This window comes from Podarcis gaigeae (genome assembly GCF_964106915.1).
Source record: "Podarcis gaigeae genome assembly, chromosome: 5".
NCBI classification, from domain to species: Eukaryota; Metazoa; Chordata; class Lepidosauria; order Squamata; family Lacertidae; genus Podarcis; species Podarcis gaigeae.
Genome location: NC_139681.1, coordinates 99,378,384 through 99,394,391, shown reverse-complemented (window position 1 = coordinate 99,394,391; position 16,008 = coordinate 99,378,384). Strand labels below are relative to the sequence as shown.

The 16,008-nt window shown below is 44.9% G+C and overlaps 1 protein-coding gene across 7 annotated transcripts in view; it reads right to left on the bottom strand.

Annotated features, from left to right (window-relative positions):
• LOC310844863 (tumor protein 63) overlaps positions 1-16,008 on the bottom strand; it is a gene marked incomplete at its 3' end in the record, with an annotated part of 94,120 nt that overhangs the window by 61,916 nt on the left and 16,196 nt on the right. For all 7 annotated transcript variants that reach the window (XM_083739562.1, XM_083739566.1, XM_083739563.1 and 4 more), the window contains exon 2: positions 8,032-8,286. In XM_083739562.1, coding sequence (XP_083595688.1) covers positions 8,032-8,286 — 255 coding nt within the window. The remainder of the gene's footprint in view (positions 1-8,031; positions 8,287-16,008) is intronic.

Genomic DNA, 16,008 nt, shown 5'->3' with positions numbered 1-16,008 from the left:
ACAAGTCAGATTTCTGGTCTTTCCAGGTAGTCATCATGTTTCAGAGCTCAAAGCTGCCTGCAAACCTCATGCATGTCTACATTTACCAAAAGTCTTGGGTGCAATTGTGGTGCAAAGAGGCTTTGAGTAGGGCGAGGCATTTTTACTGCACTGAACCCCCAGTTCCCACAGCTTAGAAGGTCCTCGCCTGTTGCCCAGATTCACCTCCATGACCTTCTGCCATGTCCTTCACCTACCTTGGTGTATTTTTTTGCATCCTCTTTAATCCACAATGTCCAAACTAGAACTCAGAGCCCTCTCCACTTTGCTGTGCCTTCGACTACCAGCTGACCACACCACTTTTGCTTCTTAACCAACAACACCCAAAAGCCAACAGCAACACATTTGGAGTCCATGCGATGCATTAAAAATGTCATTTTCCTGTGGAAGAAGCTTCTCTAGATTGGCTTGATGGTGGCTTGCATGTGTTGCTTTTTATTCCGTTGCGTTGTGAGTGTTTGCTTCTGTCTTCTGTGCTGTTAATTACTTTATTGATCTATGTTGGTGGTTCCAAAACCTTCAGGGACAACTGCCCCCTCAGTTCCACAGGCTCATCCCCAGTGCCCCTTTCCCCATGAAAAGGATTCTTCAGACTGGTGGTTTGCACAGCCCAGTCAGGAAGACCATAACCCAATAAAGATCCAAACAGTAACAACAAATAATACAATTACTCAAAAGCCAAATGATGGTTCGAGTGTCGAACTATGACTTGGGAGAGCAGAGCTCCAATTCCCAATCAGCCATGGGTGACCTTTGGGCCAGTTGCCATGTCTTCATCTAGCCTATCTCACAAGACTGTTGTGAGGATGAAATGGGGAGGAAAAGAGCCATGTACACCTTGAGATCCTTCAAAGGAAAGCTGGCGTATATATGTAATACACACAAAAAAGTACCATATTTTTTGCTCTATAAGACTCACTTTTTCCCTCCTAAAAAGTAAGGGGAAATGTGTGTGCGTCTTGTGGAGCGAATGCAGGCTGCGCAGCTATCCCAGAAGCCAGAACAGCAAGCGGGATTGCTGCTTTCACTGCGCAGTGATCCCTCTTGCTGTTCTGGCTTCTGAGATTCAGAATATTTTTTTCCTTGTTTTCCTCCTCCAAAAACTAGGTGCGTCTTGTGGTCTGGTGCATCTTATAGAGCAAAAAATACAGTAGTTGAATTAATGCAAGAAAATTGATGAACTTGATCCAGGGAGGTCTGCTCTTTGGTAGTCATTTACACCTCTAGCCCCCTTGTTTCTTAGTCCCCTCTCCCTATAGGTAAACCCCTGCAGGGCCTGGTATCGCCCATTTTGGGAACAATTGGTCTACCTGGTCTAAAGACCCATTGGAAGAAGCATAGGATGGAAGAACAGAAAAGCAGACCTCCTGGATCAGGTGAGGGGCCATCGGATTGTGGAGTTGCAAAAGGCTTCGTAAGCTATTTGGTCTGACCGCACCCCTCTCCCTGCTTGAGCCCCACTCCCCAAAAATATATAGCTGACCTATAGCCCCTCTTTGAAGACACACATTCTTCGGCTGTTAGCAAATACGAGCCGCTGTTGCATAATGGTTAAGAGTGTTGGACTAGGGCCTGGGAGAACAGGGTTCAAATCCCCACACTGGGTGACCTTGAACTCCTCCACCTTGAGATTCTTAGAAGATAAATAAGAATGAAAAATAATAGCAAAGGCATTTAAACAGCGGAAATCATTCCAACACCGTGAAACAGGAGAGCCCACCGGTCCTCTAGGTTAATAAGTCCCGCTGCTCTTACCAGTAATCTCCTAATTTCCAGACAAAAATCTACCCTCTTGTAGTTTCATAGAATCGTAGAAGAGCAGAGCTGGAAGGGACCCTGAAGGTCACGTAGTCCAGACCCCCGCCATGCCCCTTTGATGTAAGGCTGACACTGGGGCGGGAAGGGGGGTTGTCTTTGTCCTCTTCAGTGCCCTGTAGGTATCCAAAGGGCATCTGAAAGCAACACCACCCATCTGGCATGCACAGGCAGGGTGGATAAAAATCAATTATATATATATTTTTTTTTAAAAAAATAAAAAATCAGATTTTTTATTTAAATCGGATTTTTAAAAATTTAAATCAGTTTTTTTTAATTAAAATCAGATTTTTAAAATAAAATGCTTTTGGAGGGAAAATCTTTCTAAAGATAGTTTTCTATTTAAGTTACCTTATAGTTTTAAGTTTTTCATGTGTGCTAAAATCTAAGTTTATATGTATGTGTGTGTGTGTGTGTGTGTTTACCCACATCAGTTAACAAACATGGTTACATATGCTATCATGTTATTGCTTTCGTTAAATAAATTGTTTAAATTGCTATTAAGGAAATGATTATTTTTCTCCTTCCAATAAAGTACAGCAGAAGAGCTGTCCAAATTGATAACTTCTTAAACCTCACAATAATTTCATAATTATCTGTCTATGTATTTCTAATAGTATAACCAAATCATTAATTTTTGATATAACTGTAGAAACTACTCTGAAAGTTTATTATCCCAAAAATGAAACTTTCGTCTGGTTGTAAATATTAAGATTATACCAGCAAGATTGAGTCTTTCTGTAAAAAAAAGAAAAGAAAAGAAAAAATTAAACCAAGTCTTACTGACTAGTGACTTAAATTAAGTCTTACTGACTGGTGATTTAAATCATGATTTAAATTGTGATTTAAATCAATTTGAGTCTTGGTAGCCACTGATAAGAGACCACCATCTGCTTTCACCCACACCCATAATTAATCGACTTTTGCTCAGCCTTTGCAGGCTGGATCCTCTCCTGCAAATAACATTCAAAGTGTCAGAAAAACCTTAATTCCTATTGTCTGACATTTTAATCACAGGCTGTTGTTGTTTTATAAAAGCAGTCCAACCAGATGCAAACACGAACCTCGCCTGGCAACGGGAACACAAAGGAAAACAGCGGCAGAGCGAAGAACATGGGTTTAGTCATCTTCAGGTACGCTTCTTATCAGTCTGCGGGGATCAGGCTTAGAATATCACATTTTCACATGCTCACTCCAAGGATGAGTGGGGAAAATGGATAGGGCACTCCACAAAAGGGAAGGGAGAGATGGGGTTAATACCAAAGGATCACTTCCTGCCTCTGAAGAAAGAAATCTTTGGATCTAAGGGACCAACCCATCTGAATTCGAATCCTGCAATGGGTTCTGCCAGCGAGAGGCAATTGACTTTCCCTTTTGGAATGGGTGGAGGTGATGGGAGAAGAAAAAAGTCTCTCCTCTTTTGGGAAAAACAACAACAGCCACCATAGGCGCAGGGCTTTCGAAATGCCTTGTTTTCTTCCACATGGGGGAGGGGGGGGAAAGCACCAGGAAGAAGCAGAAAGGAGGAGGAGGAGGAAGGCACTCCTGATATATGGGAATCCAGCAAGTTCTCAGATCCCACAATAAAATGCCGACACACCATTTAAAGCTGATTACAGCTTTGCTTCCAATTGCAAGAGACCTCACGCAAAAGCATCGCAGTAAACACACCTTTATCTGCTCATGACTCAAGAGCACAGCTGAATCGCTCTCATCTGGATTTTCAGACCATTTACATCTCATGTGAGAAGAGTGGTCTTGAATCGTCAGGTGCCCTCACCTCTGTCCTTTCCCATTTTGCTGCAATTTTCCCAACATTTCTTTTCCCTTCTTTGTGCGGAGGCATGCAGCTTTGATTCACAAGCCAAACAAACCCGACTTGGGCATTTTACACAAATGAACCTCAGACTCAAGTACATCCTTCGCCCCATTCAAATGATCCATTTTTATCCACTACACCCACTTGGGAAGAAATAGCAGTTTGCTGTTATGTCTGAAACAGCAAAGCAGCGTCACGTGAGCTTGCGAAAAACTAGCCATATATTTAGAGAGCTGCCACTTGTTTTAACCTGTTTTTAGTTTTTTTAATTTTTCGAAAGTCTCAAATCGTTGTCGTTAATTCTTGGTACTGATAATGTTATTGTTTTACATATACCATTGTAAACCACTTTGAGGATTATTATTTTTCAATTCAGCAGTGTATTAATGTTGTGAATTAAAAATAATAATAAAGTCCTCCAGATCCAGGAAGGCCAGCTTGGATCAGGACCTGGTTTGAAGGGAGATTTTTTTGCTGGTTCAGATGTAATTCCAAACTGTGCTTTCCATGAAACCAGATGTAACAGAGAAAGAGAGAGAGAGAGAGAGAGAGAGAGAGAGAGAGAGAGAGGAGAAGAGAGGAGGGAGGGAGGAGTAAAAGGGAGAGCAGAAGGTTTGTTCACACATGTTCTAAGTCAGGATGTGATGTCCATTCGGCCCTCTCTTTTGTGATGACAGACCGTAAATTGGTGAGAATCAGACCTGGAAAGAGTTGGGATAAATTGGCTGCAACAGATCAGAAGTCACACTCAATAGTAGAGACGTCAAGAGCATTCTGACAACCACTGAAACAGGCACAAAAATTGCTGGTGTTCAACAGGAAATCAACCCAGTTGAATACAATCAGTATCTGCCATTGCTTTCAGTCTGCAAATTGTGCATAACTGATTACCTTTCCCTCCCACTTGCATTGTGTTTCCTTTGCGTTGTCATGAACGGGGTGGAATAACGTAACGGCAATGCAAATTACAAAATCAATGATGTAAGTTATGTGATTTTATCATTTTGCCACAGTTGAACAGGAAAACGAATAGCACAGCTTTGGGTGGAAGCAAACTGCAGCAGAACAGAAAGAGCACTGCAGGGGCCCAATACAAGATGGAATGAAAAAGATGGCAGCTTGAGAGCCAGTGTGGTGTGAGAGCCAGTGTGGTGCAGTGGTTCAGAGCAGTGGATTCGTAATCTGGTGAACCGGGTTCGTGTCTCCGCTCCTCCACATGCAGCTGCTGGGTGACCTTGGGCCAGTCACACTTCTCTGAAGTCTCTCAGCCCCTCTCACCTCACAGAGTGTTTGTTGTGGGGAAGGAAGGGAAAGGAGAATTTGAGCCGCTTTGAGACTCCTTCGGGTAGTGATAAAGTGGGATATCAAATCCAAACTCTCTTCTATGATCTTACAAGCTATTAGAGTAGTGTACAACTTAATGTACACAATATCATAGAATCATAGAATTGCAGAGTTGGAAGAGTCATCTAGTCCTGCAGTGCAGGAATCACAGCTAAAGCATCTCTAACAGATGGCCACCCAACCTCTGCTTAAAAACCTCCATGGAAGGATATTCCACCACCTTCCAAGGGAGTCTGTTCCACGGTCAAATATTTCTCACTGACAGAAAGTTTTTCCTAATGGATGCATATTGCTGCTTAATGATGAAACTTAAAATACTGGAATTGCTACTAGTATTGTTTAGTTCTGAGTACAGAATCTGCTTTGCATTTTCATATTGTTATTTTATGTTGTTGTTATGCAGTGGTACCTTGGTTCTCAAACGCCTCGATTCCAGAAGTAAGCGTTCAGGTTTTCGAACATTTTTCAGAAGCCGAACATCCGATGTGGCTGTTGGCTGTTGTTTCCGGGGCGCCTGCACCAATCAGAAGCTGCGCCTTGGTTTTCAAACATTTTGGAAGTAAATGGACTTTTGGAATGGATTAAGTTTGGCACTTTTGTTTTTGCTATTTATTTTGCTGTTTTGTGGCTCTCATTTTTTGTTTTTGTGACTGTGTGGAACCCATTTCAGCTACTGATCGATTGATTGTGTGACTGCAAAAATTGATAAAAGCCCCCCCATCCAAACAATGACTATCATCAGTGCAGGTAAGAATTTTTTTATTTTTAATTTTTATCATCTACAATCCTGTCTTATTTTATAGTACAGTACATTAATTATTGCTTTCATTTTATGGATCAGTGGCCTCATTAGATAGTAAAATTCACGTTAAATTGCTATTTTAGGGGTTGTTTTTAAAAGTCTAGAAGGGATTAATCCATTTTACATTACTTTCTATGGGAAAGCATACCTTGGTTTTGGAACGTTTTGGTTTTGGAACGGACTTCCGTAACGGATTAAGTTTGAGAACCAAGGTACCAACGTACGGCATTTTATATCGCTGCTGTTGTGATATGTAAACTGCTGCGATATTTTGTTCAAACACGAAGCGGTATAAAAAGTTAACTAAACAAAGTTACTTGGTAGTAAATCTGAAGCCACACCCTTTTAAATTTTGGGACTATGCACCAGAACAGCAAAATCTAAATGCAGTTGAAGTTTGCAACCTCTCTTGGTCTCTCTCTCTCTTGGAAAGAGCCAGCAATTCTTGGCCCTCCCATTATAGCCTTGGGAACTAAACGTATCTTGGCTGAGTGGTTTCCTGAGAGGGCCCTCCTATGGCCGCATGGTGCTTTCCGAGAAGAAGATGATCTACCAGTCAAGGGCCTCTCCGGTTCTCAGCAAGGCCAAACAGTCCTCGAGGGAATAGTTACCAGGGGGTAAAAGGCGGAGATTCTGCAAGGTGAACGCCTTATTCCCTCTGCCAACGCCCTTTGGTAACAGCCAGTGAAAGCTGAAAGAACACTTTCAAATTGTGTTACTCTTTGCAAGGGTGGGGCATGATGCAAATCACAATTTTAATAGGTCACTGTAACCGAAGAAATCCTTCCAGTTGGGTTGGTTCCTAAACTGTCATCAGGGAGACAGGAAGGTGGCAGGTATTCATCAGAGAGCCCTGGAGTCACATCAAGAGGCGAAGGCAAAAGAAAGAGCAGTCTCCTGATGAGATCTTAATTCCTTCTGATTGGGGTGCTGGAGGAGACTCTTGAGAGTCCCATGGACTGCAAGAAGATCCAACCTCTCCATTCTGAAGGGAATCAGCCCAGAGTGCTCACTAGAAGGACAGATCCTGAAGCTGAGGATCCAAGACTTTGGCCACCTCATGAGAAGAGAAGACTCCCTGGAAAAGACCCCTGATGTTGGGAAAGATGGAGGCCCCAAGGAGAAGGGGACGACAGAGGGCGAGATGGTGGGACAGTGTTCTTGAAGTTACCAGCATGAGTTTGAGCAAACTGCAGGAGGCAGTGGGAGACAGGAGTGCCTGGCATGCTCTGGTCCAGGGGGTCACAAAGAGTCGGACATGACTAAACGACTAAACAACAACAACAAGGCAACCTCAAGAAGATCCGGGGGGGGGCTAAGATGGCCCCCAGCAATGCAGGAGCCCCTGATAAAGCCGAAGATACCAAGAGGAGGTGGACCCTCCATCTCTGGTTCTCAGCAGGTCAAAGGATGCAGACCCAACGAGAACTTGGCCAGCATTGGCTCACACTCGGGAATTGTTTGTTTTATTTATTTATTTCATTGAAAGATGTTCATGAATAGCAAAGGTACATATAAACACTTCTGTTTTCAATTCACAGAGTTCTTTCGACACATCAGCTACATTCAGTGTGAGACATTGTTGTCGTAGGCATTGTGAGGATGTGGGGGGAGAGAGGAGAGGGGAGACAATGATCTTGCTTTCTTTTGCATATGTAGGTGCGGAGTTGGTACCCACAAGATACAAGAGACTACTCCCAGACCCTACAAACCTCATCACAAGCAAAGAGGGAGCAATGGGAGCATGACACAGGTTGCAAAACGAACCCTACCAAATGATTTCATTTGTGTCTAAACCACCTTTGGGAAGTGTTTACAAGTGACCTGGTGACATGAATCGGGACTTAGGAAAATATGAAGCTTTAACCCTTGAACTGTGTCCAACGGAACTGCATTTTGCACGGGGCATTTAAATTACCTCCGGCTACCAGTGGACTTTGGAAAACTACTATGCCTCTTGAGCAACTGTGAATTACTGCAATCTAGTGACTCACCACCCTCATTCTACCGCTCACATTCCCAACTTCCTCCAACGGAGGAGTTGTTCCATCCAGTCGATGGGAAAACATGACCAGGAATGACCCATGCACTACCTTTGGAACGCAGTTCCTTCCTAACAGAGAAAACATTGGGCTGCAACTTCCCAATTGCCACCATATTTCATGCACCAGCCTTCCAGTGCCCCCCCCCCCAAGCCAGACCTGACTCTTACCGTCCACGTGGCCGACTTGGCAGTGCTGGATTGTTGAAATGAGACGTCAAAGCTGTGAGGTCCTGGGTAGTCTGTGTTGGAGGGGATGGCGGGCGAGGGCGAGAGGGCGTCAAAGGTTGAGCTGGGCTGGGCGTAAGGGGAGGGTGCCGTCACGCTGTTCTGAGCATGGTCCGTGTTGTACGGGCTTGTGGATGATGAGCCATTTTGTATCTGTTGGTCCATGCTGTTAAGGAGCCCCAGGTTTGTATACTGTGGCTGAAAAGGAGAGAGAGAGAATACATAGATATGTTACAGTTACAGATAGGTAGCCGTGTTGGTATGTTACAGTAAGGGAAAGAACCCAGCCTCTGTTCCTCTGGAAATAATTCCAGCTCAGCTATCAGTGTTTGGCTATCTATCTATCATCTATCTATCTATCTATCTATCTATCTATCTATCTATCTATCTATCATCTATCTATCTATCTATCTATCTATCTATCTATCTATCATCATCTGATCTATATCTATCTATCTATCTATCATCTATCATCTATCTATCTATCATCTATCTATCTATCTATCTATCTATCTATCATCTATCTATCTATCTACTATCTACACACACAAACATGTTCGACACGATCTTGAGAATCACAGAATCATAGAATTGTAGAGTTGGCAGGTGTCCCCAAGGGTAATCCACTAGGAATCACAGCTAAAGGATCCCTGGCCGATGTCCATCCAACCTTTGATTAAAGACCTCCAAGGAAGGAGAGTCCATCACCTTCCAAGCTCATAGAATCACTGAATTGTAGAGTTGGAAGGGACTCCAAGGCCCCTGTAGTCCAAACCCCTGTGATGCAGGGATCACAGGTAAAGGATTCCTAACAGACGTCCATCCAACCTTTGATTATAGACCTCCGAGGAAGGAGAGATCGCTGCCTTCTGAGGCTGTCTGTTCCAGGAAGGTTATTTCCTGGTTTACCTCTGCTCCATGGAAATAGCCAGGGAGTTATGGTGCCACCTTCAGCCATACATTTTGTTCAAGCTCAAAGATCCTTCCAATTGCTCTTCTCCTGCTCCCTCCTCGCCAGTGACATCTTAATCCTTCACCTCATACTATTTTACAACAGGGAGGGATAAGTCATACTTTTTATTGTCCTTGGCTGAAATATTTAATTGTATTCCACTCATAAAGCACATCCATCAGATTATATTTTTTTGAAGACTACCAGATGTAAGAAGAATCTCAGCCCTGACCCACTTTGGACAATCACATCTCGGATTGATAAACCAAGACACGTGAGTCTTTTGAACATGCATACAGAACTTTCACAAGCAAACCAGGAAGACTGTAATTGACCGTAGCTTCTCATTGCATCTGAACCGGAGAAACTCTGGTTAGCAGCATGAGAATGAAGCAAGATCCTAAATCCACTTCAAACCACGGTTTTGGGATCCTGGCTCGTTCAATGCTAGGGACCAAGGTTTCCTGGTTTGGATGAAACAGGAAGCTATGTGACTTCAAGATCTGCTTGCCAAGTTACACAACGAAGATGAAAAGATCTCGGCCATAGGTGTCCATTTAGCATTGCTTTTAAGCTGCTCTTGGGTTATTTCTGTAGCTGTTTTGATTCTAGTTCACCCATCGCCCGGGGACATCTGTGGAAGGCAATTAATAAATAGCAACAAGTGAGCAGAGCTTTAGTGGGTGAGCAGGTGGAAGCAGCTCGCTCACATTTTGGTTTATTAAGCTGAGATGCGAATGCCTGAACTTGGCCACCGAAACATATTTACGTTGGTAAACAGTAAGGACGGTAGAGGAACCAATTCACTCAGAGAAGAAACCAGCAAGTTTGGCAATGTCGCTCAGCACGCACCCCTGGCACCGATGCCAAGAGAAGCAGCCAGCCCTTTTGCCTGCCAGCTAGAGCACCTTAATCCCTAAACAAAGCCGCCCCCGCCTTGAGGGGCACCCTTGCTCAAGCAACGCAGCCCTTTCCCCAGCAGGCAGGCAGCTCAGCCCTGAGAAAAGCAGGCCGTTCTCTTGGCCACCTAGATTTGCTCCATTGCCACAGCACCCTTCCAAGCCTGTCTTGCTTGCTCCTGCAAGGGATGGGCCACCCAGTCAATTTCAGGTTCTCTTTTTCCCAGCCTCGATTTAGCCACATTTCCACATCGGTTTGTGATTCATTTTTGTCTAAAAGTCCTCCTGAAAGCTGGCTAGCATCCTGGTGTTCGTTTCTCCTAGTATTTGTGTTTTCGCAAGGCATTTCCCCATATGCAATGCATTTTCGTCGCTTGTTTCAACAAACATATGCATTCCAAAGCACACCTTCCCCTTCAAGAACCCCAGATTTGTATTGATTTATTTTTTAAAAAAATCATGCCAAGAAGTCCCACCAACATCCCACTTACTGCAAAATTCCAAATGCAATCTCTGGGAGTTCCTTCAGGCAAAACCATCTGAGGAAGCACCAAAATTTGCAAACCTGGCAAACTTTCTCAAGGGGGTTTGGCACGTCTTTGATTTGGTTGTCAGGAATGTGGCAGACGAGTCTGTTTTAGCCGTGTTTAATTTTTTTAAGTGTTTAATAGGAATCTTGCCTCTTAAAATGGCTGTTGCACAAGCAGTCGACCTCCAGCAGGCATTGGGCAGCAGATCAGATTAGAAATCTTAATCGTAATAAAGAGGAAAGCAAATTGTAAATACGGCAGCCCTGTCATTCCAAGCAAGCCAGGAGCCATCTGTCTGAATGGCGAAGAGGGGAAGAGCCATTCCTCTGCCTTGATCCGGCCACATTCCACAGCCCAGCACCCCCTCCCAGCTTGCTATTTAAATAGCGATTAATCCTCGCCTTGACATGAGCAGCTGGGAGGCTGCGTTGCTCTCCATGTTCCTCCTGTGATCCTCTAACCCTTTGGCCCGCTCCACCCCGGCCCCAGACAGGTGCATCAAAATGTCCAGGTGAGAGGAGGAAAGTTAAGACACCCAGGGCCAACGCTGGGTCTGGGCAGCCGAGCCCCAGGCCATAGAGGCTCGGAGGAGCGGTTTGCACCCAGAGGTCAGCGTCTGAGTCGCTCGCGAGCCCTGGGGCAGCCATCAGATAACTCTCTCGGAGGCGTATGCCTCCTGACAAGGGAACAATTAGAAGGGGGCAGCCCAGCCAGGGGGACAAAGGCGCCACGGAATTTCACTCGGAATTTGGCTTCCGATGAAAACACCCCTTGCCCATGCTCTCGCTCTCCTTCATTCCAAAGGCCACAGAGTCACTTCTGAGAACAAAAAAAAGGCTTCAGGTTCTTGCTTGACTGGCCACCACACCATCAAAAGATTTGGAGGAGAAAACAGGGAAAGTTGTTTGCTTGTTTGCAAATTTCAGGTGGTCTGTGTTGGTGATGTAACAGAGGCTTGCGCTGCTCCGCACCTCCCCCAAATCCTACCCTAGGCGCTCCACTGGGGCACCCAAGATGGGGCAAATTCACACTTGTGTGTGTGTGTGTGTGTGTAACTGGGACAAATGGCACCTGCTCAGTTCCCCCTCTGAATATGACCATCTGAACACAGTGCTCTACCATGATTCACAGCCGTGTTTCAGCCAGACTTTTGCAAAACTCCACCTCTCCGCTTCCGCACGAAACGACAGGAGACCGTTTTTCCCTCTTCACACTTAACTGAGGTGTCTTTATAAAACTGTACTTGATGAAAAGTACAGATAAAAGAAAGGACTTCTTAATGCAGTGTATAATTAAACTATGGAACTTGCTCTACCAGGAGAAAGTGATGGCCTTTGAAAGAGGGTTGGGCAAGTTCATGCCAAAGGGGTGACATTCTGGATATCGCCAGCTTACTATTCATGAACACAAACCACGTGTGCAGAAGACCTGTTAACAGAGAATTGGGAGGAAGGAATTATGGGATGATGGCAATCATGCCGCCTTAGTCAAGATTAGCATCAGGAGACGCCTGGGTAAAGAAGAGATCATGCAAAACAGTGCACCAGGGCTTAACCAAGAGCAGCTTTGGGAAGCTGGTTTCTTGGCCATTCCAAGACTGCCAATGGACTCTTTTCTCTGATTACAGTCAAACAACACCAAATATTCCATGAAACAAAGATTTTCAGTTAGGAGTACCAAGAATTCTAAGCAGATCTATGGCAGGGGCGTAGCATGGAGGGCTGCTGGGACAATGGCCCCCGGAACATTTTTCTGGGGGTGCTGTGCACGCCCCCATGCCAGCCTTGCAAAGCAGCTCAGGGCTGGCATCAGTCTGGTGACATCGATGGCACATGCTGGGCTGGCGTGGCAAGTTCCATTCAACCTCTGTGTCCTGCTGCCCCAGCACCCGCCCACCTGGGCACCAGCAAACCATGCTATGCCACTGATCTACGGCCTCATCCAGGCTTCTGCTTCTCCTGCTACTTTCCCCTGGGAAAACCCACTGAATCTTTACCACTGAATTGGAGCAATTGTCAGTGGGGTTTTCCGTGGATTGAGGTTTCCTCCGATTCAGTGCTAAAGAGCAGCTTTTCCAGGGGAAAGTCATGGGGCAAGCAGAAAACAACTCGGACCCATGCTCTCTAGGCACAAGACAAGCGGAAGTATGAACAAGCCCATAAATATGTAGGGGTTTTGTTCTTGTTTTTATTGTGTCTTTTTTGCTTTTATATTGTATTTCACATTGTGAACCGCCCTGAGATCTACGGATAACAGGCAGAATACAAATTCAATAAATAATTATAATGACAGTTGCTGATCCAGAGATTTGGAGTTTCTTTTAGCTATGTTTCATAAAGCGGCAGCAAGCTAGATTCCTTCACCCACCCCTCCCTGACTGCAGATATCTTCAGGAAGGTACACCGCCCATCGCAGAAGGGTTAAAGGCAAAAACACATTGCAGGGGTGTTTGTGTGTGGTTTTAGCATAGCTCGCTCCACTCATCTGTTACCTGTAGATTTATCGCATGATGACAATTGCACACAGTTTGATAAATGAAGAGAGATATTTTTTGCTTGCACTCCAGAGCTAAGTACAGCAATATCCACCCTATTAGGAAGCAATCTGGTAACCTTAGAAGATTTCTCTCACTGAAGCAGCAAGAAGAGATATCCATCTGGTTCTTGAACAAACACAGGCAGCGGGGGCAGAAGGAATGAACTTTGCCTTTCCAAGGTATTCAGTAATGTTGAGAGACCTGCGAGCTCCATTTGGCTAAAATGTTGGATGTAGCAAAATGCCCAGGGGAGGGCCAATCAGAATATTCACGTGATACATACCGTATTCTTTGCTCTATAAGACTCACTTTTCCCCTCCTAAAAAGTAAGGGGAAATGTGTGTGCATCTTATGGAGCGAATGCAGGCTGCACAGCTATCCCAGAAGCCAGAACAGCAAGAGGGATTGCTGCTTTCACTGCGCAGCGATCCCACTTGCTGTTCTGGCTTCTGGGATTCAGAACATTTTTTTTTCTTGCTTTCCTCCTCCAAAAACTAGGTGCGTCTTGTGGTCTCGTGCGTCTTATAGAGCAAAAAATATGGTACTTCTCTGGGACTGTTTCACTTCTGGGCGTAGGGGTTGCACATCTGAATGTGTGCCTTCATTTTAAAAGCATGGAATCCCTGTATGCAGAAAGCTAGCACAGCAGAGGGAGAAATGTTTTATCTTAGTGCTTTCAACTAGTCTTCTACATTTAAAAAGTCGTAGGTGAACATTAGCAAAAATACAACTGCCTCCACCTGCAGACTGGGATAGTAAAACTTTGACCAAGGTACTTCAGGTTGTATCAACAACTGAAGCTTTGTAACTGGCCCATCCAGGTCAGTATTGAAGGAGCGTCTCCACCTCCATCGTTCTGCCTGGACACTGAGGTCCAGCTCTGAGGGCCTTCTGGTGGTTGCCTCACTATGAGAAGCCAAGTTACAGGGAACCAGGCAGAGGGCCTTCTCGGTAGTGGCACCTGCCCTGTGGAACGCCCTCCCACCAGATGTCAAAGAGAAAAATAACTACTAAACTTTTAGAAGACATCTAAAGGCAGCCCTGTTTAGGGAAGCTTTTAATGTTTAATAGGCAATTGTATTTTAGTGTTTTGTTGGAAGCTGCCCAGAGTGGCTGGGGGGACCCAGCCAGATGGGCGGGGTATAAATAATAAATTATTTGAGACTGACCCAGAAACTCCAGCGGGTGCAGAATGCTGCAGCGAGACTCCTTACGGGGTCTTTGCTGCGAGACCACATTCATCCGGTACTATACCAGCTGCACTGGCTCCCGGTGGAGTACAGGGTCAGGTTTAAGGTGCTGGTTTTAACCTTTAAAGCCCTATACGGCCTAGGACCCTCGTACCTACGGGACCGCCTCTCCTGGTATGCCCCACAGAGGAACTTACGGTCTTCAAATAAAAACATCTTGAAGGTCCCAGGCCACAGAGAAGTTAGGCTGGCCTCAACTAGAGCCAGGGCTTTTTCGGCTGTGGCCCCAATCTGGTGGAACGCTCTGTCACTAGAGACTAGGGCCCTGCGGGACTTGACATCTTTCCGCAGGGCCTGCAAGACAGAGCTGTTTCACCAGGCCTTTGGCCAGGGCACAGCCTGACTCCCTCCCTCGGCAATCTTTGTGGAGCTCTGGCACAATGGTTGCCAGAGGCTTGATTTGAATCAATTTTATAATGAATGATTTTAGAGTGTTGTTTGTGCTATACTTTTGTACTGTTTATTGTTGTTAGCCGCCCTGAGCCCGGCTTCGGCTGGGGAGGGCGGGATATAAATAAAATTTATTATTATTATTATTATTATTATTATTGACGGTTCTGACTGGCAGCAGCTCTCTGGAGTTTCAGACTCAGGGGTTTCTCCCAGGCGAACCTGGCACTGCCAGAGACTGAAACTGGGCTTTCTTCTCTAGCACACACACACCTCCAGAAACTGAAAGCTCAGCACAGCCCTTTGCCAAGTAAATCCTGGATTTGCACAGATACCTGTCTCAATACCATTGATGCACGGAGCTACAAAGAAAGGGGGGGTCAAGGATGAGCAGGCGATTTCCCGTTCCATTTTGTGATTGTTCAATGGGTTGGGCTGCTCTCCTTCACTTTCTGTTCCGTCAGACTTTGAAGAATCTCTGAAATTTATTGTGAAACGGACACATCTGCAATTTGCCAGCTTCCATGCCTTGTTTTGCCATGCAGTTTGCGATGCACACAAGCAGGTGAGCACACGGGAATACCAGACAGCAATAATCCCTCGGAGCACCCTGGGGGATGTGTACACAGGTTAAATCACAGATCAGAAATGGATTCCAGTGCATTTGTACTGCTGCATCACGATTCCTCTGCTATAAGTAAGATCTCACCTCAGACAAAGGCTACATTGAATCCCAAATTTAACTGTTATATACAGTGCTTTTTTCCTTTAAAAAATGTTTAGGGGTACTCTCATTTTGACTCAAGAAAATCACTATTTTATAGTTCAAATCAGGAAAAATAAATACAGTAAATGGACAAAAGTACAAAGATTCACAAAATGTTTAGGGGTATGCATCCCCATGTGTCCCCCCAGAAAAAGAGCACTGGTTATATATCTCTATTCCAACGAGAAATGCAAAAGACCACTCGGATTCCCTTCAATAAGAGTTAATTACTTTGTACCTGTACACATGCAAAACTGTATCACAGCTTTGGCTAGTCCAATTTATTTCCTCGATACTTCATCTAATCCGCTGTTGTAAATTGCATCCCACATAGCTGTGATGTTTAATTAAAAATGGTGCTGCAATCCATGTGCTTTGGGAGCTTGGCAAAGGGGAGGAGGCACATCGGTCTGATAAATAATAAATAAATAAAATGTGCAAGCGAAACGAAAACCCCAGCAAACCGTACATGTACAGAGGTCCAAACAAACAGCCAAGTGGAAAAACGATGGCTTTGCAAAATTGCTGGTACAAGATTAGGTGGGGGGAATGGGAGGCAGAACTGTCAGAGCACCACAGAAACTCGAGGTTTTAAAC